A 27,224-nucleotide genomic window follows, 5' to 3' on the forward strand; every position below is an offset into this window, starting at 1 on the left:
CAGGCAGTGTGGCAGGCTGTTGTTAACTTTCAGGCTGTGTGGCAGGCTGTAGCTGACAATCAGGCAGTGTGGCAGGCTGTTGTTAACTTTCAGGCTGTGTGGCAGGCTGTTGCTGACTATCAGGCAGTGTGGCAGGCTGTTGTTAACTATCAGGCTGTTGTTAACTTTCAGGCTGTTGTTAACTTTCAGGCAGTGTGGCAGGCTGTTGTTAACCAGTTTCAGGCAGTGTGGCAGGCTGTTGTTAACTATCAGGCAGTGTGGCAGGCTGTTGTTAACTATCAGGCAGTGTGGCAGGCTGTTGCTGAGTGAAAGTGTTTGTCGCTGCATTTGAGTCACGTGAGTGAGAGGCGAGAGCAGCACGCGCAGTATTGACAACTTTTCGCCAGTTGTAGGCTATTCAGATACCAATTATCATACCTTTCCCATAAAATATTAACACGATAGAACTGATGTGCACCAATAAATAACCACAACAAAGTACTGGAAAACGAATAGTTAAACCGCATTCTAATGTGGCCTTATGGAAAACCGTATCAAACAACGGGTTTAACGCATGCTCTGTTCTTGGGTCTCGAGCGGGCAATCAGCGTTGCACTAGTGGTAATTTGAAATGGAAGTTATTGAGTCATGTGCTTCCTGTTATGGGGAAAAGTTCAGAATGAAACTGACAGGCTACATTTGCATATGTTGGCCAGCATATTCATTTCTATGCCATTGTAGCCTAACATTTTGTTCAATAAATATGTTGAAATGACGATATCACTAGTCATTGCAAATCAATTTCTGTCACTTGTGTAGCCTACCTGCTTGCAAACGGATTAAATAAATATGGTATAACTTCAGTTTTATTGTTGTTGTAGAATTGTGTTATTATGCAATAAATAATGACCATGTTTAGTTAATTCAATTGGAAGTTTATCTATTGTGATCGTGCATGCTCACAGTTCTATCACAATTGCTGATCAGCTGGTATTTGAAGGCATTCTATTGACGCTGTCAATCAGATTAGGCTACAGATTAAAAAATAACCTGGCAGTTGTTGACACGTTTATTCAGAATATCCATATTATATAGAGTACCAGTCAAAAGGATGGACACCTACATTGTAGAACAATATCAAAATATATTTTATATTTGAGATTCTTCAAAGCAGCCAACCTTTGCCATGATGACAGCTTGGCACACTCTTGGAATGATCTCAACCAGCTCCATGAGGTATTCACCTGGAATGCGTTTCAATTAACAGGTGTGACTTGTTAAAAATCAATTGATGGAATTTTTTTCCTTAATGTGTTTGAGCCAATCAGTTGTGTTGTGACAAGGTAGTGTGGGTATACAGAAGATGGTCTTTTACTAAATAAGACTAAGTCCATATTATGGCAAGAACAGCTCAAATAAGCAAAGAGAAAAGACAGTCCATCATTATTTTAAGACAAGATTTCAAGAACTTTGAAAGTTTCTTTGAGTGCAGTCTCAAAAACAATCAAGCTCTGTGATGAAACTGGCTCTCATGAGGACCGCCACAGGAAAGGAAGACCCAGAGTGACCTCTGCTGCAGAGGATACGTTCATTAGTTAACTGCACTTCAGATTTCACCCCAAATAAAATATTCACAGGGTTCAAGTAACAGACACATCTCAACTGTTCAGAGGAGACTGTGTGACTCAGGCCTTCATGGTCAAATTGCTGCAAAGAAACCACTTCTAAAGGAAACCAATAATAAGAAGAGACTTGCTTGGGCCAAAAAACATGATCAGAGGACATTAGATGCACTTAGTTTTACTAGCATTTAAAAGCAGTTGGAGGCCACAGAAGGAGTGTTGTATGGCGTTGAAGCACAGTGTCCAAACAAGGGCCAGATGTATACATAATGGTGTCGTTCGAAGAGGGGGATGACTGTGGCAGCTTTCCAATCTTTATTTACTTATTTATTTACTCATTTATTTACTCGTTTATTTACTTATTTATTTATTTACTTGTTTATTTACTCGTTTATTTACTTATTTATTTACTTGTTTATTTACTCATGTATTTACTTGTTTGTTTATTTATTTACTTGTTTATTTACTTGTTTATTTACTTGTTTATTTACTAATTTATTTACTTGTTTGTTTATTTATTTATTTACTCATTTATTTACTCATTTGTTTATTTATTTATTTACTCATTTATTTACTTGTTTGTTTATTTATTTACTTATTTATTTATTTACTTATTCATTTATTTCTTCCATGTGCATTTATTACACCATCATTGTGCCCAAAAACAATCCTGCATATACAGAAATGTAACTGGGTGTATTGAGCTATAGGCCCAGATCATACGGAAGTCATGACTCCACGTGAATAGCAGGCTGGTCCTTCGTGTTGGTACAGTACAGATATGAACAGCAGGCTGGTCCTTCGTGTTGGTACAGTACAGATATGAACAGCAGGCTAGTCCTTCGTGTTGGTACAGTACAGATATGAACAGCAGGCTGGTCCTTCGTGTTGGTACAGTACAGATATGAACAGCAGGCTGGTCCTTCGTGTTGGTACAGTACAGATATGAATAGCAGGCTGGTCCTTCGTGTTGGTACAGTACAGATATGAACAGCAAGCTGGTCCTTCGTGTTGGTACAGTACAGATATGAATAGCAGGCTGGTCCTTCGTGTTGGTACAGTACAGATATGAACAGCAGGCTGGTCCTTCGTGTTGGTACAGTACAGATATGAATAGCAGGCTGGTCCTTCGTGTTGGTACAGTACAGATATGAACAGCAGGCTGGTCCTTCGTGTTGGTACAGTACAGATATGAACAGCAGGCTGGTCCTTCGTGTTGGTACAGTACAGATATGAACAGCAGGCTGGTCCTTCGTGTTGGTACAGTACAGATATGAACAGCAGGCTGGTCCTTCGTGTTGGTACAGTACAGATATGAATAGCAGGCTGGTCCTTCGTGTTGGTACAGTACAGATATGAACAGCAGGCTGGTCCTTCGTGTTGGTACAGTACAGATATGAACAGCAGGCTGGTCCTTCGTGTTGGTACAGTACAGATATGAACAGCAGGCTGGTCCTTCGTGTTGGTACAGTACAGATATGAATAGCAGGCTGGTCCTTCGTGTTGGTACAGTACAGATATGAACAGCAGGCTGGTCCTTCGTGTTGGTACAGTACAGATATGAACAGCAGGCTGGTCCTTCGTGTTGGTACAGTACAGATATGAATAGCAGGCTGGTCCTTCGTGTTGGTACAGTACAGATATGAACAGCAAGCTGGTCCTTCGTGTTGGTACAGTACAGATATGAATAGCATGCTGGTCCTTCGTGTTGGTACAGTACAGATATGAACAGCAGGCTGGTCCTTCGTGTTGGTACAGTACAGATATGAATAGCAGGCTGGTCCTTCGTGTTGGTACAGTACAGATATGAACAGCAAGCTGGTCCTTCGTGTTGGTACAGTACAGATATGAATAGCATGCTGGTCCTTCGTGTTGGTACAGTACAGATATGAACAGCAGGCTGGTCCTTCGTGTTGGTACAGTACAGATATGAATAGCAGGCTGGTCCTTCGTGTTGGTACAGTACAGATATGAACAGCAGGCTGGTCCTTCGTGTTGGTACAGTACAGATATGAACAGCAGGCTGGTCCTTCGTGTTGGTACAGTACAGATATGAACAGCAGGCTGGTCCTTCGTGTTGGTACAGTACAGATATGAATAGCAGGCTGGTCCTTCGTGTTGGTACAGTACAGATATGAACAGCAGGCTGGTCCTTCGTGTTGGTACAGTACAGATATGAACAGCAGGCTGGTCCTTCGTGTTGGTACAGTACAGATATGAACAGCAGGCTGGTCCTTCGTGTTGGTACAGTACAGATATGAATAGCAGGCTGGTCCTTCGTGTTGGTACAGTACAGATATGAACAGCAGGCTGGTCCTTCGTGTTGGTACAGTACAGATATGAACAGCAGGCTGGTCCTTCGTGTTGGTACAGTACAGATATGAACAGCAGGCTGGTCCTTCGTGTTGGTACAGTACAGATATGAACAGCAGGCTGGTCCTTCGTGTTGGTACAGTACAGATATGAACAGCAGGCTGGTCCTTCGTGTTGGTACAGTACAGATATGAACAGCAGGCTGGTCCTTCGTGTTGGTACAGTACAGATATGAATAGCAGGCTGGTCCTTCGTGTTGGTACAGTACAGATATGAACAGCAAGCTGGTCCTTCGTGTTGGTACAGTACAGATATGAATAGCAGGCTGGTCCTTCGTGTTGGTACAGTACAGATATGAACAGCAGGCTGGTCCTTCGTGTTGGTACAGTACAGATATGAATAGCAGGCGGGTCCTTCGTGTTGGTACAGTACAGATATGAACAGCAGGCTGGTCCTTCGTGTTGGTACAGTACAGATATGAACAGCAGGCTGGTCCTTCGTGTTGGTACAGTACAGATATGAACAGCAGGCTGGTCCTTCGTGTTGGTACAGTACAGATATGAATAGCAGGCTGGTCCTTCGTGTTGGTACAGTACAGATATGAACAGCAGGCTGGTCCTTCGTGTTGGTACAGTACAGATATGAACAGCAGGCTGGTCCTTCGTGTTGGTACAGTACAGATATGAACAGCAGGCTGGTCCTTCGTGTTGGTACAGTACAGATATGAATAGCAGGCTGGTCCTTCGTGTTGGTACAGTACAGATATGAATAGCAGGCTGGTCCTTCGTGTTGGTACAGTACAGATATGAATAGCAGGCTGGTCCTTCGTGTTGGTACAGTACAGATATGAACAGCAGGCTGGTCCTTCGTGTTGGTACAGTACAGATATGAACAGCAGGCTGGTCCTTCGTGTTGGTACAGTACAGATATGAACAGCAGGCTGGTCCTTCGTGTTGGTACAGTACAGATATGAATAGCAGGCTGGTCCTTCGTGTTGGTACAGTACAGATATGAATAGCAGGCTGGTCCTTCGTGTTGGTACAGTACAGATATGAACAGCAGGCTGGTCCTTCGTGTTGGTACAGTACAGATATGAACAGCAGGCTGGTCCTTCGTGTTGGTACAGTACAGATATGAATAGCAGGCTGGTCCTTCGTGTTGGTACAGTACAGATATTGTAAAGAAAAAGCAAACCATTGTTTTTCATTTGTTTTGGTTTTAGCACTTTGGGAAGAATTTATTTCTTTAACATTGTGATCGCAAACAAAAAATAGCAGACGACACCTAGTACACAACAAACATTTTAACTAATAATCAAAAGAGTATAAACATTTAATTGCGGGGATACTCTTTAAAAAACAGGAACTTCTTGTTTTAAAGCTGAAATTAGTAGCTATTTGGGCGACCCAACCAAATTTCACATAGAAATGGGAGTAATAGATCTTTCATTCTCATTGAAAGCAAGTCTAAGACGCAGTAGATCTGTTCTATGTGCGCTAATTCTATGCTTCCCGTTCTTCATTTTCGTCTTTTATTTTCGGTTTTGTACACCAGCTTCAAACAGCTGAAAATACTATATTTTTGGTGATGGAAAATATATTTCACAGCGGTGCCATGATTCACTTGTTTTGCCACATAAACTGAAATTAGGCCAACGATTAGAATTTTAGAAACCAGGAAATGGAGGAGGGATTTTTGCATAGTACATCTTTCACGCAACCGTAGAAATCACTTCCTTCAATGGTGCCCTATTCTTAACAGCAAAGCAAGATACAGATCTTGACCCAAGTTGAGTTTCACGGAGCGCCTGCTCCCTCTTCGCAGAAGAAAAAAAACAAAAAAACATCACAAGTCCAATTTGGGTTATTTTCACAGAATCAACAGCACCCAACATCTTTTCCACCCACGTGATAGCACAAATGGATCAGCCAAAAGGCCTGGATCCACTTTCTCCAAAATCTCACTCCCACTGTACCGAACTAATCTTTCTCATAACCATGTCCATCAATACAAAAACTTGTGCTCCGAGCTCTTCACCTCACTTAAATCTCCCTCATTCACTTCCATCTCCAGAACTACTTGACCCCAGTGTTCATCGACATGCCATTTTCAACAGATTCAAACTCAACCTTTGCCCTCCTTCACTCTCTTCAACCTCTTCTTCCTCCTCATTTTCCTCATCCCCTCGTCACTCGAAATCCACCTTTCCATATCCCTGTCCCAATATTAATCTTCTCCCGGCTCTGCTAGTGGCCCATTGGCATCTCGACGGGACGGAACTCCAACTCATGAGCATAATTAGACAAGGCTGGTATACAATCGTTTCCCTGCCGGTAAACCCAATTCAACCCAAAACTGGCCTTGACTATCCGCCATTATGGCATTATCTCCAGATAGGCTACTGAGGATGGGGTCGTAGTTTCAATCACTGAATCAAATATGTACAGTACTAGTCAAAAGTTTTAGAACACCTACTCATTCAAGGGCTTTTTCTTAATTTTTTACTATTTTCTACATTGTAGAAAAATAGTGAAGACATCAAAACTATGAAATAACACAAAAAGTGTTAAACAAAACAAAATATATTTTATATTCTTCAAATAGCCACTGAAAATAGCTGATTGGTGGCTTCAAAGCCTCATAATTAATGGCCAATACATAGCATCATCAATCCAGGGTTTAAATACATCATTGGTTGGGATGCATTCTGGTCTTGTCCTTGAAGCTCTTCAGAACATGTTTCTGTGTTGGAGGCTCTTCTGCCAGGCAGGAGGTGTTTAGGTCTTTTCGTCCGGCGCACAATGATTGTTTTCTTGATCTCATGATATCAAATGCAACAAAAACAACAACAAAATGGTGGCTACATTATGAAGAGAGACCTTCCATGTAAAAACAACAGCAGTAACTTCAAAATGGTGGCTACATTATGAAGAGAGACCTTCCATGTAAAAACAACAGCAGTAACTTCAAAATGGTGGCTACATTATGAAGAGAGACCTTCCATGTAAGAACAACAGCAGTAACTTCAAAATGGTGGCTACATTATGAAGAGAGACCTTCCATGTAAAAACAACAGCAGTAACTTCAAAATGGTGGCTACATTATGAAGAGAGACCCTCTATATAAGGTTACATGCTATGTACTAGACTTAGAGGACATAAACAAATACTTAATGGTTTCTGATAAAATACACAGGAACAGCGAGCGCCATCTTCACAAAATAAAACGATCAGAAAACTCTGAAAGACATACGCAAAGGTTATTTCTGTATTCACCAATATAGTCTGTACAATTCCCCCCCCCCCCCTACTCTGACTGGAAAGAACAAATGTAAATAATTTCCTGACTTGCAGGTTGATGATCACTACATGACCAATGATGTGGACACCTGCTCGTCAAACATCTCATTCCAAAATCATGGGCTTTATATGGAGTTGGTCCCCCCTTTGACGCGAGGCTTTCCACTAGATGTTGGAACATTGCTGCAGGGACTTGCTACATTCAACCACAAGAGCATTAGTGAGGTCGGGCAATGATGTTGGGGGTGATTAGGCCTGGCTCGCAGTCGGCGTTTCAATTCATCCCAAAGGTACTCGATGTGGTCAGGGCAATGTGCAGGCCAGTCAAGTTCTTCCACAGCGAACTCGACAAACCATTTCTGTATGGACCTCACTTTGTACACGGTGGCATTGTCATACTGAAACAGGAAAGGGTCTTCCCCAAAATGTTGCCACGAAGATGGAAGCACAGAATCGTCTAGAATGTCATTGTATGCTGTAGCGTTAAGATTTCCCTTCACTGGAACTAAGGGGCATGAAAAACAGCCCCAGACCATTATTCCTCCTCCACCAAACTTTACAGCGGGCACTATGCATTCGGGTAGGTAGCGTTCTCTCCAAACCCAGATTTGTCCGTTGTACTGCCAGATGGTGAATTGTGATTCATCACTCTAGAGAATGCATTTCCCCCGCTCCAGAGTCCAATGGCGGCGAGTTTTATATCACTCCAGCCGACACTTGGCATTGCGCCTGGTGATCTTAGGCTTGTGTGCGGCTGCTCGGCCATGGAAACCCATTTCACGAAGCTCCCGGCGAACAGTGCTTGTGCTGACATTGCTTCCAGAGACTGTTTGGAACTTGGTGAGTGTTACAGACGATTTTTACACACTACTGCTTCGGCACTCAGCGGCCCCGTTGTGTGGCCTACCACTTTGTGGCTGAGCCGTTGTTGCTCCTAGACGTTTCCACTTCACAATAACAGCACTTACAGTTGAACCGGGGCAGCTCTAGCAGGGCAGAAATTTGATGAACTGACTTGTTGGAAAGGTGGCATCCTATGACGGTGCCACGCTGAAAGTCACTGAGCTCTTCAGTAAGGCTATTCTACTGCCAATGTTTGTCTATGTTGACTGCATGGTTGTGTGCTCGATTTTATACATGTGTCAGCAACAGGTGTGGCTGAAATGGCCGAATTCACTAATTTGAAGGGGTGTCCACATACTTTGTGTATATATATATATATATATATATATATATATATATAGTGTAACTTCCAGGTACCTGACACGTCGCCCATTATAGTAAATCTGAGTGGAGTTTTTTACATACTGGGATGGTTGACAGGTTGGTTGACTGGGTGGTTGACTGGATAGTTGACAGGTTGGTTGACTGGGTGGTTGACTGGATGGTTGACTGGGTGGTTGACTGGATGGTTGACAGGTTGGTTGACTGGATGGTTGGCTGGATCGTTGACAGGTTGGTTGACTGGGTGGTTGACTGGCTGGTTGACAGGTTGGTTGACTGGATGGTTGACTGGGTGGTTGACTGGCTGGTTGACAGGTTGGTTGACTGGATTGTTGACTGGGTAGTTGACTGGATGGTTGACAGGTTGGTTGACTGGATGGTTGGCTGGATCGTTGACAGGTTGGTTGACTGGGTAGTTGACTGGCTGGTTGACAGGTTGGTTGACTGGGTGGTTGAGTGGGTGGTTGACTGTGTGGTTGAGTGGGTGGTTGACTGGGTGGTTGACAGGTTGGTTGACTGTGTGGTTGACAGGTTGGTTGACTGGGTGGTTGACAGGTTGGTTGACTGGGGGCTGACAGGTTGGTTGACTGGGTGGTTGACAGGTTGGTTGACTGGGTGGTTGACAGGTTGGTTGACTGGATGGTTGACAGGTTGGTTGACTGGATGGTTGACATGTTGGTTGACTGGATGGTTGACTGGATGGTTGACTGGGTGGTTGCAGGTTGGTTGACTGGATGGTTGACAGGTTGGTTGACTGGGTGGTTGACAGGTTGGTTGACTGGATGGTTGACTGGGCCTCACTTCAGACGACACCCCTTTCTCTTTCAAGTGCATTACTTCTGACAGGGTCCAATAGGTCTCACCCCCTGTGACTATCCCCCTGAGGCTGGTGAGGTGCTGAGATAGGAGTAGTGTAGGCTGGTGGAAACTCCAAAGCTATGTGCTAATGTGTGAGACTCAGTCATCCGTTAAGAGTTTCTGTCTAAACTACAGTATGGTAGATCCTCTTCCCCAGTCATCCATTAACCTCTACAGGGTCGGTGTCTCCCCCCCCCGCGGGACGGTTGAGCTAACATGCGCTAATGTGATTTGCATGAGGTTGTAAATAACAAGAACATCTCCCAGGACATAGACATATCTGATATGGGCAGAAAGTTTAAATTCTTGTTAATCTAACTGTACTGCCCAATTTCCAGAAGCTATTACAGGGAAATAATACCATGCTATTGTTTGAGGAGAGTGGACAGTTATGAACTTGAAAAGTTATTAATAAACCAATTAGGCACATTTGTGCAGTCTTGATACAACATTTTGAACAGATATGCAATGGTTCATTGGATCAGTCTAAAACGTTGCGCGTACACTGCTGCCATCTAGTGGCCAAAATCTAAATTGTGCCTAAACTGGAAAAATACGCAGACAACATTATTCTGTATACTTCTAGCCCTTCTTTGGGCCCGAGCTTCAATGCCATACAACACTCCTTCCGTGGTCTGGGCCCAGGTTATAGAAGGAGACAACAGATCTGGGACCAGGCTATAGAAGGAAACAACAGATCTGGGACCAGGCTACAGGAGGAGACAACAGATCTGGGACCCGGCTATAGAAGGAGACAACAGATCTGGGACCAGGCTATAGAAGGAGACAACAGATCTGGGACCAGGCTATAGGAGGAGACAACAGATCTGGGACCAGGCTATAGGAGGAGACAACAGATCTGGGACCAGGCTATAGAAGGAGACAACAGATCTGGGACCAGGCTATAGGAGGAGACAACATATCTGGGACCAGGCTATAGAAGGAGACAACAGATCTGGGACCAGGCTATAGGAGGAGACAACAGATCTGGGACCCGGCTAAAGAAGGAGACAACAGATCTGGGACCAGGCTATAGAAGGAGACAACTGATCTGGGACCAGGCTATAGGAGGAGACAACAGATCTGGGACCAGGCTATAGGAGGAGACAACAGATCTGGGACCAGGCTATAGGAGGAGACAAGAGATCTGGGACAAGTCTAAGTATTTGTATCTAACATGAAATTATTTGGTTTCTTCAACCGAAAGGTTGCAAGTTCAAATCCCCGAGCTGACAAGGTACAAATCTGTCATTCTGCCCCTGAACAAGGCAGTTAACCCACTGTTCCTAGGCCGTCATTGAAAATAAGAATTTGTTCTTTTAACTGACTTGCCTTAAATAAAGATCTAATTAAAGATACACAAAAAAAATAATTATTTTTTAAATTAATTAATATTAATTAATATTTTATTGCTGTAGTCATATTTATTTATTTTACCTTTCTTTATATAAAATATAGCTCATTTGATTAATCACCATCTCTCTGTGAAACTGTGTGTAAACAGTGTCTCATTCTACCTCCTACTATTCCAGTCTGGCTAATTCCAGGATCAGCACGTGATATATATTCCCCCTGTAAATAGAAGAATGGACCCCCTGTGGGGTTTACTGGATAGTAGATATGCCCCTATAGGTTGATACTGCTATGCAAACTTTCCAAGGGTCATGTGACTTCCAGTTGTGTGTCACTAACCCTGTTTTTTACCAGAAACCACATCAGACACTGGCTGCTAATTAGACAGTGTGTGTGTCAGTGAGAAAGAGAGGAAAGGAGGGCGGGAGAGTAATAGAAGAGAGAGAGAGAGAGAGAGAGAAGAAGAAAGAGTTCTTACTCATTAAGCGATCGTCCAAGTTCAGCTAAGCCCACACTCTCTCTCTCTCTCTCTCTCTGCTGTACACACGCTCACACAGCGGTACACACACACATCGATACAGACACAAACAGAAAGCAGAAGTGGAGAGAGGCTCTGGATTTGGGGCGACGTGGTTGGTTATGGCTCATGGTTCTGACAGTAGTGATTCCAGTTGTGTCAAATCCCCTTCGCCAGCGAGCAGCAGGCAGGTAAGGAGATCCTCTCTCTCTCTCCCACCTTTCCTCTTCTGCCGTAATATTTTGTATTTTCTTTCTCTGTTGTTGTTGTGTTTATTCAGTCATGAAGTGTTATCATTAGGATATTAATACATAGACAGGTAAGGGCACCTTTTCGATCCTCTTCTGTCTCTCTGACTCTCTGTCTCTCTGTCTGTCTCTGTCTCTCTCTCTCTCTGTCTCTGTCTCTCTCTCTGTCACTGTCTCTCTCTCTGTCACTGTCTCTCTGTCACTGTCTCTCTGTCACTGTCTCTCTGTCTCTCTGTCGCTGTCTCTCTCTCTATCGCTGTCTCTCTGTCGCTGTCTCTTCGTTTGCTGTCTCTCTGTCTCTCTGTCTCTCTCTCTGTCTCTGTCTCTCTGTCTCTCTGTCTGTCTCTGTCTCTCTCTCTCTGTCACTGTCTCTCTGTCACTGTCTCTCTGTCTCTGTCACTGTCTCTCTGTCGCTGTCTCTCTCTCTATCGCTGTCTCTCTGTCGCTGTCTCTGTCGCTGTCTCTCTGTCTCTCTGTTTCTGTCGCTGTCTGTCACTCTCTGTCTCTCTCTCTGTCACTCTGTCTCTGTCGCTGTCTCTCTGTCTCTCTCTCTGTCACTCTGTCTCTGTCTCTGTCGCTGTCACTCTGTCTCTGTCTCTCTGTCGCTGTCTCTCTGTCGCTGTCACTCTGTCTCTCTCTCTGTCTCTGTCTCTCTGTATGTGTCGCTGTCTGTCTCTGTCTCTCTCTGTCGCTGTCTTTCTGTCGCTGTCTGTCACTCTCTCTGTCTCTCTGTCGCTGTCTCTGTCGCTGTCTCTCTGTCTCTCTGTATGTGTCGCTGTCTGTCTCTGTCTCTGTCGCTGTCTCTCTGTCTCTCTGTATGTGTCGCTGTCTGTCTCTGTTTCTGTCTCTCTCTCTCTCTGTCTCTCTCTCTGTCGCTGTCTCTGTCTCTCTCTCATAACATGTATTCAGTCATGAAGTGTTATCATTGGTATGTTGAGACATGTTGACTGAAGACATGAAGACTGTTTTGTGCATCAGCTCGGATGGGGCATTATAATCACCTTTTCAATAACATATTGTTGAGGGTTCATACATCACCATCACACGGCTGGTCATTTGAGACAGGTTTTGGGGTGCACGTTTAGTCTTTTTGTCCCTGGTATTACACAGATTCAAATAATGAACTTATCGTCAAGCTTTGACTATTTGAATCAGCTGTGTCGTGCTAGAGCACAAACCAAAAGGTGTATCCCTTCGGTTCCCCAGGACAGAGTTTGTCTTCTTCCTTAGTGTTTAGATTTGGATTGGAATGTAGAATCATGTAGAATCATAGAATCATGCTAGAATCATGCTAGAATCATAGAATCATGCTAGAATCATGCTAGAATCATGCTAGAATCATGCTAGAATCATGCATGACAACACTGAAGAGTTTTCTTGATGACAATTATTTGTATAGTTAGGTGTGGCCTGGGAATGAAGGCCGTTTGATGAGCTGATAGACATCTGCTGAGAAAGGATGGGTCGGGTGGGTCTGACTCGTCAGTTAACACATCACCTCAGATCACGCCTTGTTTCATGTCCCGATCATGGTATCAGAACAGCTTTGTAGAAATGATGCGTCAGTCAAGTCATGCATCAACGAGATGTCTCAATATTACTATGCATGATTATACATTTTCAATCTACTGTATACTGGAATGAACCCGAATACTCCACCTATTAGTGTAAGTTAGTTAGTTAGGGTGAGCAACAGTTTTTTAAAATCTTTATTTAACTAGGCAAGTCAGTTAAGAACAAATTCTTATTTTCAATGACGGCCTAGGAACAGTGGGTTAACTGCCTGTTCAGGGGCAGAACAACAGATGTCAACTTGTCAGCTCGGTGATTTGAACTTGCAACCTTCCGGTTCCTAGTCCAACACTCTAACCACTAGGCTACACTGCCGGCTCAGTTAGTGTCCTGTCAGGAAGATGACTGCCCCGTGTCTCCTCCCCAGGGCTCCTCAGACAACATAAAGAAAGTAATGAGAAGAGAGAAGAATCGTATCGCTGCCCAGAAGAGCAGGATGAGACAGACCCAGAAGGCAGACAGTCTACACCTGGTGAGGACGACTACCCACAATGCAACACGCAGATGCATGCAACATGTCTGGCTATGAGTTAGGCTGACCACCCACAATGCAACACACTGATGCATGCACCATGTCTGGCTATGAGTTAGGCTGACTACCCACAATGCAACACACTGATGCATGCACCATGTCTGGCTACGAGTTAGGCTGACTACTCACAATGCAGCACACCGATGCATGCACCATGTCTGGCTACGAGTTAGGCTGACTACCCACAATGCAACACACTGATACATGCACCATGTCTGGCTATGAGTTAGGCATGGCATGAGCAGTGAATCAATTGAGGATGATTATCCACAAGGCCTCATGTATGATATCATATCCCAGCACGGCTGGGTCTTGCATGAGCAATTTAGCAGTGAGTCAATTGTGGCCTGAATAAAACCAATAAACATTTCACCCATACAGGAATCTTATAGTGTCCCAGATCTGTTGTCTCCTTCTATAGCCTGGTCCCAGATCTGTTGTCTCCTTCTATAGCCTGGTCCCAGATCTGTTGTCTCCTTCTATAGCCTGGTCCCAGATTTGTTGTCTCCGTCTATAGCCTGGTCCCAGATCTGTTGTCTCCTTCTATAGCCTGGTCCCAGATCTGTTGTCTCCTTCTATAGCCTGGTCCTAGATCTGTTGTCTCCTTCTATAGCCTGGTCCCAGATCTGTTGTCTCCTTCTATAGCCTGGTCCCAGATCTGTTGTCTCCTTCTATAGCCTGGTCCCAGATCTGTTGTCTCCTTCTACAGCCTGGTCCCAGATCTGTTTGTGTTCTTGCCAACTCCATTGCTCATGGTCAAGTAAAACAAGGAGTGGGCATGATAGCACAAACAAACTGGTACTCAGGCTACGTCAGTAACCGACTGGTTATGTAGTAATCAAACATTTTCAAGTCCTTCAATTCACGGGGACCATTTCCCCAGTGAACTACCACGATAAGACTGTGTTGTTGGGAATCTGTGTTGGTCTGTGTGAGATGATATTGACACGGTGCTGCTGATGGACCATGTGGCGATGTGTCATCGTGGCTTCTGTTGGGCTCAACACTTGAGCTTGAGTCCCAGGTAGCACCCTACTCCCTATGTAGTGCACTACTTATGATTCTGATAGCTACGAAACTCTGGGCAAAATACGTGCACTGAATAGGGAATAGGGAAAGCTATTTGACACCCTGCCGTGGCCAGATCTCTGCCTATGTGTTTGCTGTAGTGCTGAGAGTATTCATTATCACGTGTGGGCGTCAGCAACCCAGAGACCAGAACTAATGATTATTGCACTGAATCTTATCATCAGAAATGGGTTGCTGGGTTGCTGCTCCTGTTTTTACCTAGAATTCTCCACTGTGACAGTAGTTCTCTGTAGTGGTAGGCTGGTAGGCTGGTGGGCCGGTAGGCTGGTAGGCTGGTGGGCCGGTAGTAGCGATATGACACGTGACTGGAGGTACTTGTAGGTGTAGTCAAAGTGAAAAAGCACAGTCACTTTCATTTCAACGTCTCTTTCTGTTGATTGACTGGTTGGCTGCAGGGTCTAGGTTTTAGTCACGGCCTTTCACTGCTGTCGTTTGTTACTGTCTAGTAGAGAACACCTATTTCCGTTTCAAGATGCTACAAATAAACGTAGCGATAGCGGTTAGTGTTGCTAAAGAGGAGAGAGATTATCAATGGGATACCGTGCAGTTCAGCTGGGGACACTTCCTTCATAAGGTCTACGGTGTCATGTCAAAATCAACGCATATAGAGTCGATCGAAGACACCCATTCAAACGCTTAACTCTCCAGAAAATATCATCATTTAATAGAACCCAGGTCGGATATAGTTTATTTTTTTTCTTCTCTCCAGTGGTTTCAGAAAGACAATAACATTAATCTACAACTCTTTTAAATTAGTTTTTATTTAAATTCTCTGTTGCTTTTTTTTTGTTGCTCTGAGGTCCTCATTTACATTTTGTAGTTGTTCCATTACAGTGTGGGCCTGCACAGGGCCAGATGAGCTTTGTGTGTTTGTAGTTGTTCCGTTACAGTGTGGGCCTGCACAGGGCCAGATGAGCTTTGTGTGTTTGTAGTTGTTCCGTTACAGTGTGGGCCTGCACAGGGCCAGATGAGCTTTGTGTGTTTGTAGTTGTTCCGTTACAGTGTGGGCCTGCACAGGGCCAGATGAGCTTTGTGTGTTTGTAGTTGTTCCGTTACAGTGTGGGCCTGCACAGGGCCAGATGAGCTTTGTGTGTTTGTAGTTGTTCCGTTACAGTGTGGGCCTGCACAGGGCCAGATGAGCTTTGTGTGTTTGTAGTTGTTCCGTTACAGTGTGGGCCTGCACAGGGCCAGATGAGCTTTGTGTGTTTGTAGTTGTTCCGTTACAGTGTGGGCCTGCACAGGGCCAGATGAGCTTTGTGTGTTTGTAGTTGTTCCGTTACAGTGTGGGCCTGCACAGGGCCAGATGAGCTTTGTGTGTTTGTAGTTGTTCCGTTACAGTGTGGGCCTGCACAGGGCCAGATGAACTTTGTGTGTTTGTAGTTGTTCCGTTACAGTGTGGGCCTGCACAGGGCCAGATGAACTTTGTGTGTTTGTAGTTGTTCCATTACAGTGTGGGCCTGCACAGGGCCAGATGAGCTTTGTGTGTTTGTAGTTGTTCCGTTACAGTGTGGGCCTGCACAGGGCCAGATGAGCTTTGTGTGTTTGTAGTTGTTCCGTTACAGTGTGGGCCTGCACAGGGCCAGATGAGCTTTGTGTGTTTGTAGTTGTTCCGTTACAGTGTGGGCCTGCACAGGGCCAGATGAGCTTTGTGTGTTTGTAGTTGTTCCGTTACAGTGTGGGCCTGCACAGGGCCAGATGAGCTTTGTGTGTTTGTAGTTGTTCCGTTACAGTGTGGGCCTGCACAGGGCCAGATGAGCTTTGTGTGTTTGTAGTTGTTCCGTTACAGTGTGGGCCTGCACAGGGCCAGATGAGCTTTGTGTGTTTGTAGTTGTTCCGTTACAGTGTGGGCCTGCACAGGGCCAGATGAGCTTTGTGTGTTTGTAGTTGTTCCGTTACAGTGTGGGCCTGCACAGGGCCAGATGAGCTTTGTGTGTTTGTAGTTGTTCCGTTACAGTGTGGGCCTGCACAGGGCCAGATGAGCTTTGTGTGTTTGTAGTTGTTCCGTTACAGTGTGGGCCTGCACAGGGCCAGATGAGCTTTGTGTGTTTATAGTTGTTCCGTTACAGTGTGGGCCTGCACAGGGCCAGATGAGCTTTGTGTGTTTGTAGTTGTTCCGTTACAGTGTGGGCCTGCACAGGGCCAGATGAGCTTTGTGTGTTTGTAGTTGTTCCGTTACAGTGTGGGCCTGCACAGGGCCAGATGAGCTTTGTGTGTTTGTAGTTGTTTCGTTACAGTGTGGGCCTGCACAGGGCCAGATGAGCTTTGTGTGTTTGTGGTTGTTCCGTTACAGTGTGGGCCTGCACAGGGCCAGATGAGCTTTGTGTGTTTGTGGGTGATGATGGCCTTTTACTCCAAGAGGTGTAGGAAGCTAAACAGGTTAGAGAGAAATGTTCCACTTATTGGTTCCTGTAATGGTGGAGAGAGGGTCAGGGTTAGAGGAGGGAAGATAGAGAGTGATAGACTGTGTAGTATTACTGTCAGAGACAGGCCTGGGTAAACCCCAGTGCTCACGTCACTTAGGCTAACAACCCACTGACACGGGTTCTTTACCAGAAATGACAGCCGTTCTCTCCCCGCCTACCCACGGCTTTCTACTATACCTAATTTACACAGAAGAGAGAGAGAGAGACAGAGTCTTCTGAATGACTTTGACTTCTACTCAGGAAACAGGAAACGTGTCACAGTGAGGGAAAAAAAAACTTTAAAAACTTCCTGTTTATCAAATGAGTTGAAGAAACATACAACCACAGAATACGCTGAGCCAACACTGGTCTGTCCCCCATCATGCTCTAGTGAGGTCTGGGCTGAGCCAACACTGGTCTGTCCCCCATCATGCTCTAGTGAGGTCTGGGCTGAGCCAACACTGGTGTGTCCCCCATCATGCTCTAGTGAGGTCTGGGCTGAGCCAACACTGGTCTGTCCCCCATCATGCTCTAGTGAGGTCTGGGCTGAGCCAACACTGGTGTGTCCCCCATCATGCTCTAGTGAGGTCTGGGCTGAGCCAACACTGGTGTGTCCCCCATCATGCTCTAGTGAGGTCTGGGCTGAACCAACACTGGTGTGTCCCCCATCATGCTCTAGTGAGGTCTGGGCTGAGCCAACACTGGTGTGTCCCCCATCATGCTCTAGTGAGGTCTGGGCTGAGCCAACACTGGTGTGTCCCCCATCATGCTCTAGTGAGGTCTGGGCTGAGCCAACACTGGTGTGTCCCCCATCATGCTCTAGTGAGGTCTGGGCTGAGCCAACACTGGTCTGTCCCCCCTCATGCTCTAGTGAAGTCTGGGCTGAGCCAACACTGGTGTGTCCCCCATCATGCTCTAGTGAAGTCTGGGCTGAGCCAACACTGGTGTGTCCCCCATCATGCTCTAGTGAGGTCTGGGCTGAGCCAACACTGGTCTGTCCCCCCTCATGCTCTAGTGAAGTCTGGGCTGAGCCAACACTGGTGTGTCCCCCATCATGCTCTAGTGAAGTCTGGGCTGAGCCAACACTGGTGTGTCCCCCATCATGCTCTAGTGAGGTCTGGGCTGAGCCAACACTGGTGTGTCCCCCATCATGCTCTAGTGAGGTCTGGGCTGAGCCAACACTGGTCTGTCCCCCCTCATGCTCTAGTGAAGTCTGGGCTGAGCCAATACCGGTCTGTACCCCATCATGCTCTAGTGAGGTCTGGGCTGAGCCAATACCGGTCTGTACCCCATCATGCTCTAGTGAGGTCTGGGCTGAGCCAATACAGGTCCCCCATCATGCTCTACTGAGGTCTGGGCTGAGCCAACACTGGTGTGTCCCCCATCATGCTCTAGTGAAGTCTGGGCTGAGCCAATACCGGTCTGTACCCCATCATGCTCTAGTGAGGTCTGGGCTGAGCCAATACTGGTCTGTCCCTCATCATGCTCTAGTGAGGTCTGGGCTGAGCCAATACCGGTCTGTACCCCATCATGCTCTAGTGAGGTCTGGGCTGAGCCAATACCGGTCTGTACCCCATCATGCTCTAGTGAGGTCTGGGCTGAGCCAACACTGGTGTGTCCCCCATCATGCTCTAGTGAGGTCTGGGCTGAGCCAATACCGGTCTGTACCCCATCATGCTCTAGTGAGGTCTGGGCTGAGCCAACACTGGTGTGTCCCCCATCATGCTCTAGTGAGGTCTGGGCTGAGCCAATACCGGTCTGTACCCCATCATGCTCTAGTGAGGTCTGGGCTGAGCCAATACAGGTCCCCCATCATGCTCTACTGAGGTCTGGGCTGAGCCAACACTGGTGTGTCCCCCATCATGCTCTAGTGAAGTCTGGGCTGAGCCAATACCGGTCTGTACCCCATCATGCTCTAGTGAGGTCTGGGCTGAGCCAATACTGGTCTGTCCCTCATCATGCTCTAGTGAGGTCTGGGCTGAGCCAATACTGGTCTGTCCCTCATCATGCTCTAGTGAAGTCTGGGCTGAGCCAATACCGGTCTGTACCCCATCATGCTCTAGTGAGGTCTGGGCTGAGCCAATACCGGTCTGTACCCCATCATGCTCTAGTGAGGTCTGGGCTGAGCCAATACTGGTCTGTCCCTCATCATGCTCTAGTGAGGTCTGGGCTGAGCCAATACAGGTCCCCCATCATGCTCTAGTGAGGTCTGGGCTGAGCCAACACTGGTGTGTACCCCATCATGCTCTAGTGAGGTCTGGGCTGAGCCAATACAGGTCCCCCATCATGCTCTAGTGAGGTCTGGGCTGAGCCAACACTGGTGTGTACCCCATCATGCTCTAGTGAGGTCTGGGCTGAGCCAATACCGGTCTGTACCCCATCATGCACTAGTGAGGTCTGGGCTGAGCCAATACTGGTCTGTCCCTCATCATGCTCTAGTGAGGTCTGGGCTGAGCCAATACTGGTCTGTCCCTCATCATGCTCTAGTGAGGTCTGGGCTGAGCCAATACTGGTCTGTCCCTCGTCATGCTCTAGTGAGGTCTGGGCTGAGCCAATACAGGTCCCCCATCATGCTCTACTGAGGTCTGGGCTGAGCCAACACTGGTGTGTCCCCCATCATGCTCTAGTGAGGTCTGGGCTGAGCCAACACTGGTCCCCCATCATGCTCTAGTGAGGGCTGGGCTGAGCCAACACATGGATAAGGCTCACAGAACTAGACCAGGTGGGATGGTTGACAGATAATGTAATCACATAGACTGGATCTACCAACCACCACCACCCACATCCCAGGTTTCCACAAAGATCGTTGAAACTGAAATGTCATTTCTGTGCAAAAAAAAATTGGAAGACCATTTGTTGACAAATTAAGGAAATTGTCTGGGGATTTCTTTTCTTGGAAGTTACAAAACTACAGACTGATGATGCCTCGGTATTTAAAAAAAAATTAAGGTCGATGTCCGTCCCCCTTGCGGAAATCTAATTAGCACAATACAAAAATCCCCATAAAAGTCTGTCAGTTTAAGTTAAGTGGGTTTTTTGTATTGGATTAGTTTCAATCCACCACATCTGCCTATGTCGCACTTCCACATCTGGGGTGAAAGGTCACAGAGCTAGAGCAGTGTTTGTCAGACCAGAAGACATCTGGGGTGAAAGGTCACAGAGCTAGAGCAGTGTTTGTCAGACCATGAGACATCTGGGGTGAAAGGTCACAGAGCTAGAGCAGTGTTTGTCAGACCATGAGACATCTGGGGTGAAAGGTCACAGAGCTAGAGCAGTGTTTGTCAGACCATGAGACATCTGGGGTGAAAGGTCACAGAGCTAGAGCAGTGTTATGTCAGACCATGAGACATCTGGGGTGAAAGGTCACAGAGCTAGAGCAGTGTTTGTCAGACCATGAGACATCTGGGGTGAAAGGTCACAGAGCTAGAGCAGTGTTATGTCAGACCATGAGACATCTGGGGTGAAAGGTCACAGAGCTAGAGCAGTGTTATGTCAGACCATGAGACATCTGGGGTGAAAGGTCACAGAGCTAGAGCAGTGTTTGTCAGACCATGAGACATCTGGGGTGAAAGGTCACAGAGCTAGAGCAGTGTTATGTCAGACCATGAGACATCTGGGGTGAAAGGTCACAGAGCTAGAGCAGTGTTTGTCAGACCATGAGACATCAAATCAAATCAAATCAAATGTATTTATATAGCCCTTCGTACATCAGCTGATATCTCAAAGTGCTGTACAGAAACCCAGCCTAAAACCCCAAACAGCAAGCAATGCAGGTGTAGAAGCACGGTGGCTAGGAAAAACTCCCTAGAAATCCCCATAAAAGTCTGTCAGTTTAAGTTAAGTGTTATGTCAGACCATGAGACATCTGGGGTGAAAGGTCACAGAGCTAGAGCAGTGTTATGTCAGACCATGAGACATCTGGGGTGAAAGGTCACAGAGCTAGAGCAGTGTTATGTCAGACCATGAGACATCCAGAAAATCAGTCTTCTCACAAAATCGTATGCAGCGTTCGAATGGAAAGATGAGACTCTCACGAACACGATGGTGTTCTCTGTTTTGCTCTTCGTCTTGGGTCCCCGTCTGATGTCGGTACTGAAGTGTAGCCGATCTGCCGACTTCTGTCTGTAGCGTCCCAACAGTTTGGGCTGCACACTCATATGACCCCTCTGTGGAAAGGTGAGGCTTCTCAGGAACACCTACATTTCGGGTTTTGCTCTAAGACACCCACAGGCCTCACCAGACTCGTCTGAAGGTCCCCTGGTACCAGTAGAACAAAATGAATGGAAGAATATATGGATACTGTTCCCTGTAATAAAAAATAAAAAAAAAGACATGTAAAAAGGCCATGTAACATTTTGGATCAAATCATTTTTTCTATATTTTTGGGGGGGATACTTCCAGGGGTCTTCAAAATCAAAATCAAATAGCAAAATGATCCTTGGTGTGACCTTCTTAAAACCATTATATAATAGCTTAGTAGAACACCCCTCTGACTGTTTAGTTCCAAAAAGAAGGGCTTAAATACATGTAAATAAATATATATATATCCTGATCTTGTGTTTTTGGAGGTCACTTACTGTAAAGCAGGCTGGGTTACTGTAAAGCAGGCTGGGTTACTGTAAAGCAGGCTGGGTTACTGTAAAGCAGGCTGGGTTACTGGGTTACTGTAAAGCTGGCTGGGTTACTGTAAAGCAGGCTGGGTTACTGTAAAGCTGGCTGGGTTACTGTAAAGCAGGCTGGGTTACTGTAAAGCTGGCTGGGTTACTGTAAAGCTGGCTGGGTTACTGTAAAGCTGGCTGGGTTACTGTAAAGCTGGCTGGGTTACTGTAAAGCAGGCTGGGTTACTGTAAAGCAGGCTGGGTTACTGTAAAGCTGGCTGGGTTACTGTAAAGCAGGCTGGGTTACTGTAAAGCAGGCTGGGTTACTGGGTTACTGTAAAGCAGGCAGGGTTACTGGGTTACTGTAAAGCAGGCTGGGTTACCGGGTTACTGTAAAGCAGGCTGGGTTACTGTAAAGCAGGCTGGGTTACTGTAAAGCAGGCTGGGTTACTGGGTTACTGTAAAGCAGGCTGGGTTACTGGGTTACTGTAAAGCAGGCTGGGTTACTGTAAAGCAGGCTGGGTTACTGTAAAGCAGGCTGGGTTACTGGGTTACTGTAAAGCCGGCTGGGTTACTGTAAAGCAGGCTGGGTTACTGTAAAGCAGGCTGAGTTACTGTAAAGCAGGCTGAGTTACTGTAAAGCAGGCTGAGTTACTGTAAAGCAGGCTGGGTTACTGTAAAGCAGGCTGAGTTACTGTAAAGCTGGCTGGGTTACTGTAAAGCAGGCTGGGTTACTGTAAAGCAGGCTGGGTTACTGTAAAGCTGGCTGGGTTACTGTAAAGCAGGCTGGGTTACTGTAAAGCAGGCTGGGTTACTGGGTTACTGTAAAGCAGGCTGGGTTACTGGGTTACTGTAAAGCAGGCTGGGTTACTGGGTTACTGTAAAGCAGGCTGGGTTACTGTAAAGCAGGCTGGGTTACTGTAAAGCAGGCTGGGTTACTGGGTTACTGTAAAGCAGGCTGGGTTACTGGGTTACTGTAAAGCAGGCTGGGTTACTGTAAAGCAGGCTGGGTTACTGTAAAGCAGGCTGGGTTACTGGGTTACTGTAAAGCCGGCTGGGTTACTGTAAAGCAGGCTGGGTTACTGTAAAGCAGGCTGAGTTACTGTAAAGCAGGCTGAGTTACTGTAAAGCAGGCTGAGTTACTGTAAAGCAGGCTGGGTTACTGTAAAGCAGGCTGAGTTACTGTAAAGCCGGCTGGGTTACTGTAAAGCCGGCTGGGTTACTGTAAAGCAGGCTGGGTTACTGTAAAGCCGGCTGGGTTACTGTAAAGCCGGCTGGGTTACTGTAAAGCAGGCTGGGTTACTGTAAAGCAGGCTGGGTTACTGTAAAGCCGGCTGGGTTACTGTAAAGCACTTTTGAGACCTAGTGATGTAAAGCAGCATTTATGCATACATTTGATTGATTGATTGATTTGTTTCTGTGGTTTCAGGAGAGTGAGAACCTAGAGAAGGAGAACACAGCACTGAGGAAGGAGGTGAAGAGACTAACAGAAGAGGCCAAGTATCTCTCCTCCGTCCTGACTACCCATGAGCCTCTCTGCAGCGGCCTGGCTCCTCAGACGACCCATGACCTCCTGTACTCCCCCCACCACCACGGGAGCACTGCCTTCCACCACAGTATTGCTGTGTCTCACTACCAACACTGATCGCCACAGACCAACAAGGGGGACTGGAGAGAAGCTGGAGAAGTTTAGTGACCTTGGTACACTGTGGCACCCTACTTCCTTAGTAGTGCACTTCTTTTCATCAGAGCCCTATGGGTCAAAAAGTTGTGTACTATATAGAGCCACATGGAACAGGATGTGTAGAGGATGGAGTAAAGACTGGCATTTTGAAACGTCACAGAACAAGCAGCACTTAGGAATGGTTTAAAATAACAGATTTTCTTATTTTGAAAAGATGCCAAAAGGCAGTCTGATATATAAAATAACTTCCAAACCTATCTCTTTGACGCGACTGTAGAATCAATCAAATGGACAAAATGCAAATAGTCCAAAACCAACATTTTTTTTAACCTTTATTTAACCAGGCAAGTCAGTTAAGAACACATTCTTATTTTCAATGACAGCCTGGGAACAGTGGGTTAACTGCCTGTTCAGGGGCAGAATGACAGATTTGTACCTTGTCAGCTCGGGGGTTTGAACTCGGAACCTTCCGGTTACTAGTCCAACGCTCTAACCACTAGGCTACCCTGCCGCAGACATGATCACGATACCAGAACACCAGTTTGTGGAAATGTTTATTGTCCTCTATTCATACAAAGATGAATGATATAAATGATTCCGGTTTATGTGTTTACTTTTTTTTTCTCTCGTATATAACCTTTGACCCCTTCAATCTTGGAGGGTTACAGTGTTTTTGTGCATTGCTCTTGTGTCAGTTGTAGATTTGAACTTTTTTTTTTTATATATTTGAAGTAACGCCGAACTGTGTCACTGTTTCTACATTTTTCAACAGTTTTGTTATTTTAGTGTTTATTGGCCCCTAAAAAAAAAAAAAGTGTAATAGTGTAATTGTTTTACTGGAAATACTCAGGATACAATCCCACATCGTAGATGATAACAACAGGTTATTTGTGATGGAGGTCGAAGAGCATGTGATAAATTGTGTTTTAATGACTCCAATGATGTTGAAGATATTCTTGTCGAAAAACAAAAAAAAATGCTGCTTTTCTATTTTGATACCAACAAATGTATTATTTGAATCATGTAAGTTCTATCTGACAACCACTTTGATAACGAAATCATCATGTCAATCTGTATGGGCGCCCAATAGCGCTGTGTACCTGTAAATAACGGTAAGGTACGGTAAAGCATTGTCTCTATTGTTAATCTATGTGGTCGCTAGGTGGCGCTGTGCACCTGTAAGGTACTCTATTGTTAATCTATATGGTCGCTAGGTGGCGCTGTGTACCTATAAGTAAAGGTAAGGTACGGTAAAGCATTGTATGCTCCAATATGAGTGTTTTTCTGATTGCACTGAGACAGGACTTACACTGTCTAGGTTAGTATTGTGATTGTACTTTTAAAATATTTTCTGTTGTATCGAAACGTGTTTTTTAAAATATATATATATATCTATATATATGTTGTCTTACTGCACATGTAGAAATAAAGTTAACGTTAGAAAAAAAATGCAAATGCAAATAGTGACGTTGAACCTCGTGTTTTTAGACTTACATTTTCATGTTAAATGTTTTGTTGTTGCATTGTCGAGAAGGAACCTGGAAGTAAGCATTTCGTTGGACGTGTGTGTACCACGTGTGTGTACCACGTGTGTGCTGTACGTACGAGTCGACTAATGACGCTTGAAACTAACACGATCAATTATATTGTAATTACAGAACCATATTATATTCTTGGGTCAGTGGATAGTGCTTTGCATTTGTGTGTTGTGTAACTTATGCCACCAACAACAAAAATAGCATTTGGGAATTGATAGTGGAATAATTTTAGTTTGTAGAATATTTATATATATATTTATATATATATATATTACAGACTAAAGGATTCCACTATCAATGCCAAAATGCTATTTTTGTGTGTATATCTGAGGGCGGGGGAGCACAGAAGTCGGATGTTGGGTTGATGTCCCCGGGTGTTGTGCCACATTTCAACACAGACGGCGGTGAGGGGTCAATGTTGTCGGGGTCACTGGTCGGTACCACGTGGGGACGTAAAACCGGCGTTTACAATGGACAATTGATACTTCGCGCGTCATATACGTTAGGTCGAGACACGTTTAGGGCTAAATTGTTGTGTGTATTGAGGTCTAACTGCTTGTGAAAGTAGGCTAGTGTTTTGTCAACTCCAGCACACTAGGAAGTGGTTAACCTGTAATGTAGCTAGGCTTGACTGGGGTGTTTAAAAAAAGCTTTCGCACGAACGTCGAATAATTTCCTAGTTTCTCTAACTAACTTCACTTTTTTTATTTTTATCTCAGGGAATGTATTTTCTTTTAAACGACGTTATTTACTAACGTGGCGTAATAAATAGAAGCTGGTGTCATTTGTAGTTTGATTGGCGAACTTCGAGAGGTGGTGTAATTGGCTTGGTTTAAATGTACCAACACGGTATTTACTAACTATATTGGAGCTGTCATAGACAACGGTAGTCGGTCTACTCTGAACTCTCACTAAAATGTAACAGAAATACGTGTCTGGATTATTTTCACCAGCACGTCGTTGAATAAACGTAAGCTACAATATGAGCAGCGGAAAATCCTCTTTGGTTGATGGCGAAATCAACGACAATGAAAATGTGTCCGATTTGGAAAAAAATAAAATGATGTCTGCCGGTGACAGCGAGGAGGTGCGCCTGGAGAACAATATACAACTCAACCGGAACGGTGACGATACAACCAAAACGATAAAACTATACAAGCGGAGATGGTTCATCGTGCTGCTGTTCGGTTCGTATTCTCTCTGTAACTCGTTTCAATGGATCCAGTACGGAATTATCAACAACATTTTCATGCGGTTCTACGGGGTAGAGTCTTTTACTATAGATTGGATGTCTATGATCTACATGTTGACTTACATCCCCTTCATATTCCCAGTCACCTGGTTACTGGATAAGAAGGGTCTCCGTATTATTGCGCTGGTGGCTACGGCCATGAATTGTGCGGGGACTTGGATCAAGGTGACAAGCGTGAGACCGGATCTGTTTGCGGTGACCATGCTCGGACAGTTCTGTTGCTCCCTTGCGCAGGTATTTATCCTCGGGATGCCGTCGAAGATCGCCTCGGTGTGGTTCGGATCGGAGGAAGTGTCCACCGCTTGCTCCATCGGGGTCTTTGGAAACCAGGTATGTTATGTAGTCCAAGGTCCAATAAGTTAAAAAGTAATTGCTAATATAGCTATTTGATTATGCAATTACAATGTAATGTCCTATTGATTTAGTCAGTTATCTAAATGTCACAGATTACTCCATCCAGGTGTCTATTTGACCAAGTTGCGCAATTACGCATGACTCTCGAGCCACTACTTGCCTATATTGGTCAGTTGGTCATCTCTCATCCTCGGCCCTCAAAGGTGGAAGGTCAATGTCATCACATATAGTGTCTTAAGAGAGTATTCACACCCCTTGACCTTTTCCACATTTTGTTGTGTTACAGCCTGAATTGAAAATTGATTAAATTGAGACGCTGTGTTACTGGTTTACACACACTAACCCCATAATGTCGAAGGGGAATTGTTTTTAGAAATTAATTAAAAATGAAAATCTGAAACGTTTTGAGTAAATACGTATTCAACCCTTTTGTTATGGTAAGCCTAAATAAATTCAGAATAAAAATGTGCTTAACAAGTCACATAATAAGTTGTATGGACTCACTCTGTGTGCAATAATAGTGTTTAATATGATTTTTGTAATGACTACCTCATCTCAGTACCCAACACAAAATGATATGTAAGGTCCCTCAGTCCAGCAGTGAATTTCAAACACAGATTCAACCACAAAGACCAGGGAGGTTTTCCAATGCCTAGCGAAGGGCGCATATTGGTAGATGGGTAAAAATACAAAAGCAGAAATTATATATCCCTTCGAGCATAGTGAAGATATATTTTTATATTTTTAACCCCTTTTAAGCCCAACTTCATGGTAAATGTAATAGTATGGT

The 27,224-nt window shown here is 45.1% G+C and overlaps 2 protein-coding genes across 6 annotated transcripts in view; both read left to right on the forward strand.

The window, feature by feature from the left end:
* The first annotated feature begins 11,005 nt into the window (after positions 1–11,005).
* Positions 11,006–24,746, forward strand: LOC109879525 (basic leucine zipper transcriptional factor ATF-like). Its single transcript, XM_020471693.2, has 3 exons — positions 11,006–11,356; positions 13,353–13,457; positions 23,036–24,746. The coding sequence occupies exons 1-3, from the start codon at positions 11,288–11,290 to the stop codon at positions 23,249–23,251; spliced, it is 390 nt and encodes a 129-aa protein (XP_020327282.1). The 5' UTR covers positions 11,006–11,287; the 3' UTR covers positions 23,252–24,746.
* A 444-nt stretch (positions 24,747–25,190) lies between these two features.
* LOC109879521 (feline leukemia virus subgroup C receptor-related protein 2) overlaps positions 25,191–27,224 on the forward strand; it is a 60,813-nt gene continuing 58,779 nt past the window's right edge. For 2 of the 5 annotated variants that reach the window (XM_031836769.1, XM_031836770.1), the window contains exon 1: positions 25,191–26,410. In XM_031836769.1, the coding sequence (XP_031692629.1) occupies positions 25,811–26,410 (600 nt within the window). In that variant the 5' untranslated portion in view covers positions 25,191–25,810. The remainder of the gene's footprint in view (positions 26,411–27,224) is intronic. The other 3 variants (XM_031836773.1, XM_031836774.1, XM_031836771.1) reach the window with 3 other exon arrangements.

This window comes from Oncorhynchus kisutch, linkage group LG12 (assembly GCF_002021735.2).
Source record: "Oncorhynchus kisutch isolate 150728-3 linkage group LG12, Okis_V2, whole genome shotgun sequence".
NCBI classification, from domain to species: Eukaryota; Metazoa; Chordata; class Actinopteri; order Salmoniformes; family Salmonidae; genus Oncorhynchus; species Oncorhynchus kisutch.

Bases quoted from the DNA above. Each gene is read 5' to 3' on its own strand.
- LOC109879525 (XM_020471693.2), top strand. From the start codon at position 11,288: ATGGCTCATGGTTCTGACAGTAGTGATTCCAGTTGTGTCAAATCCCCT. The intron at 11,357-13,352 runs GTAAGGAGATCC...TCTCCTCCCCAG, and splicing joins CGCCAGCGAGCAGCAGGCAG to GGCTCCTCAGACAACATAAA. The intron at 13,458-23,035 runs GTGAGGACGACT...CTGTGGTTTCAG, and splicing joins AGGCAGACAGTCTACACCTG to GAGAGTGAGAACCTAGAGAA.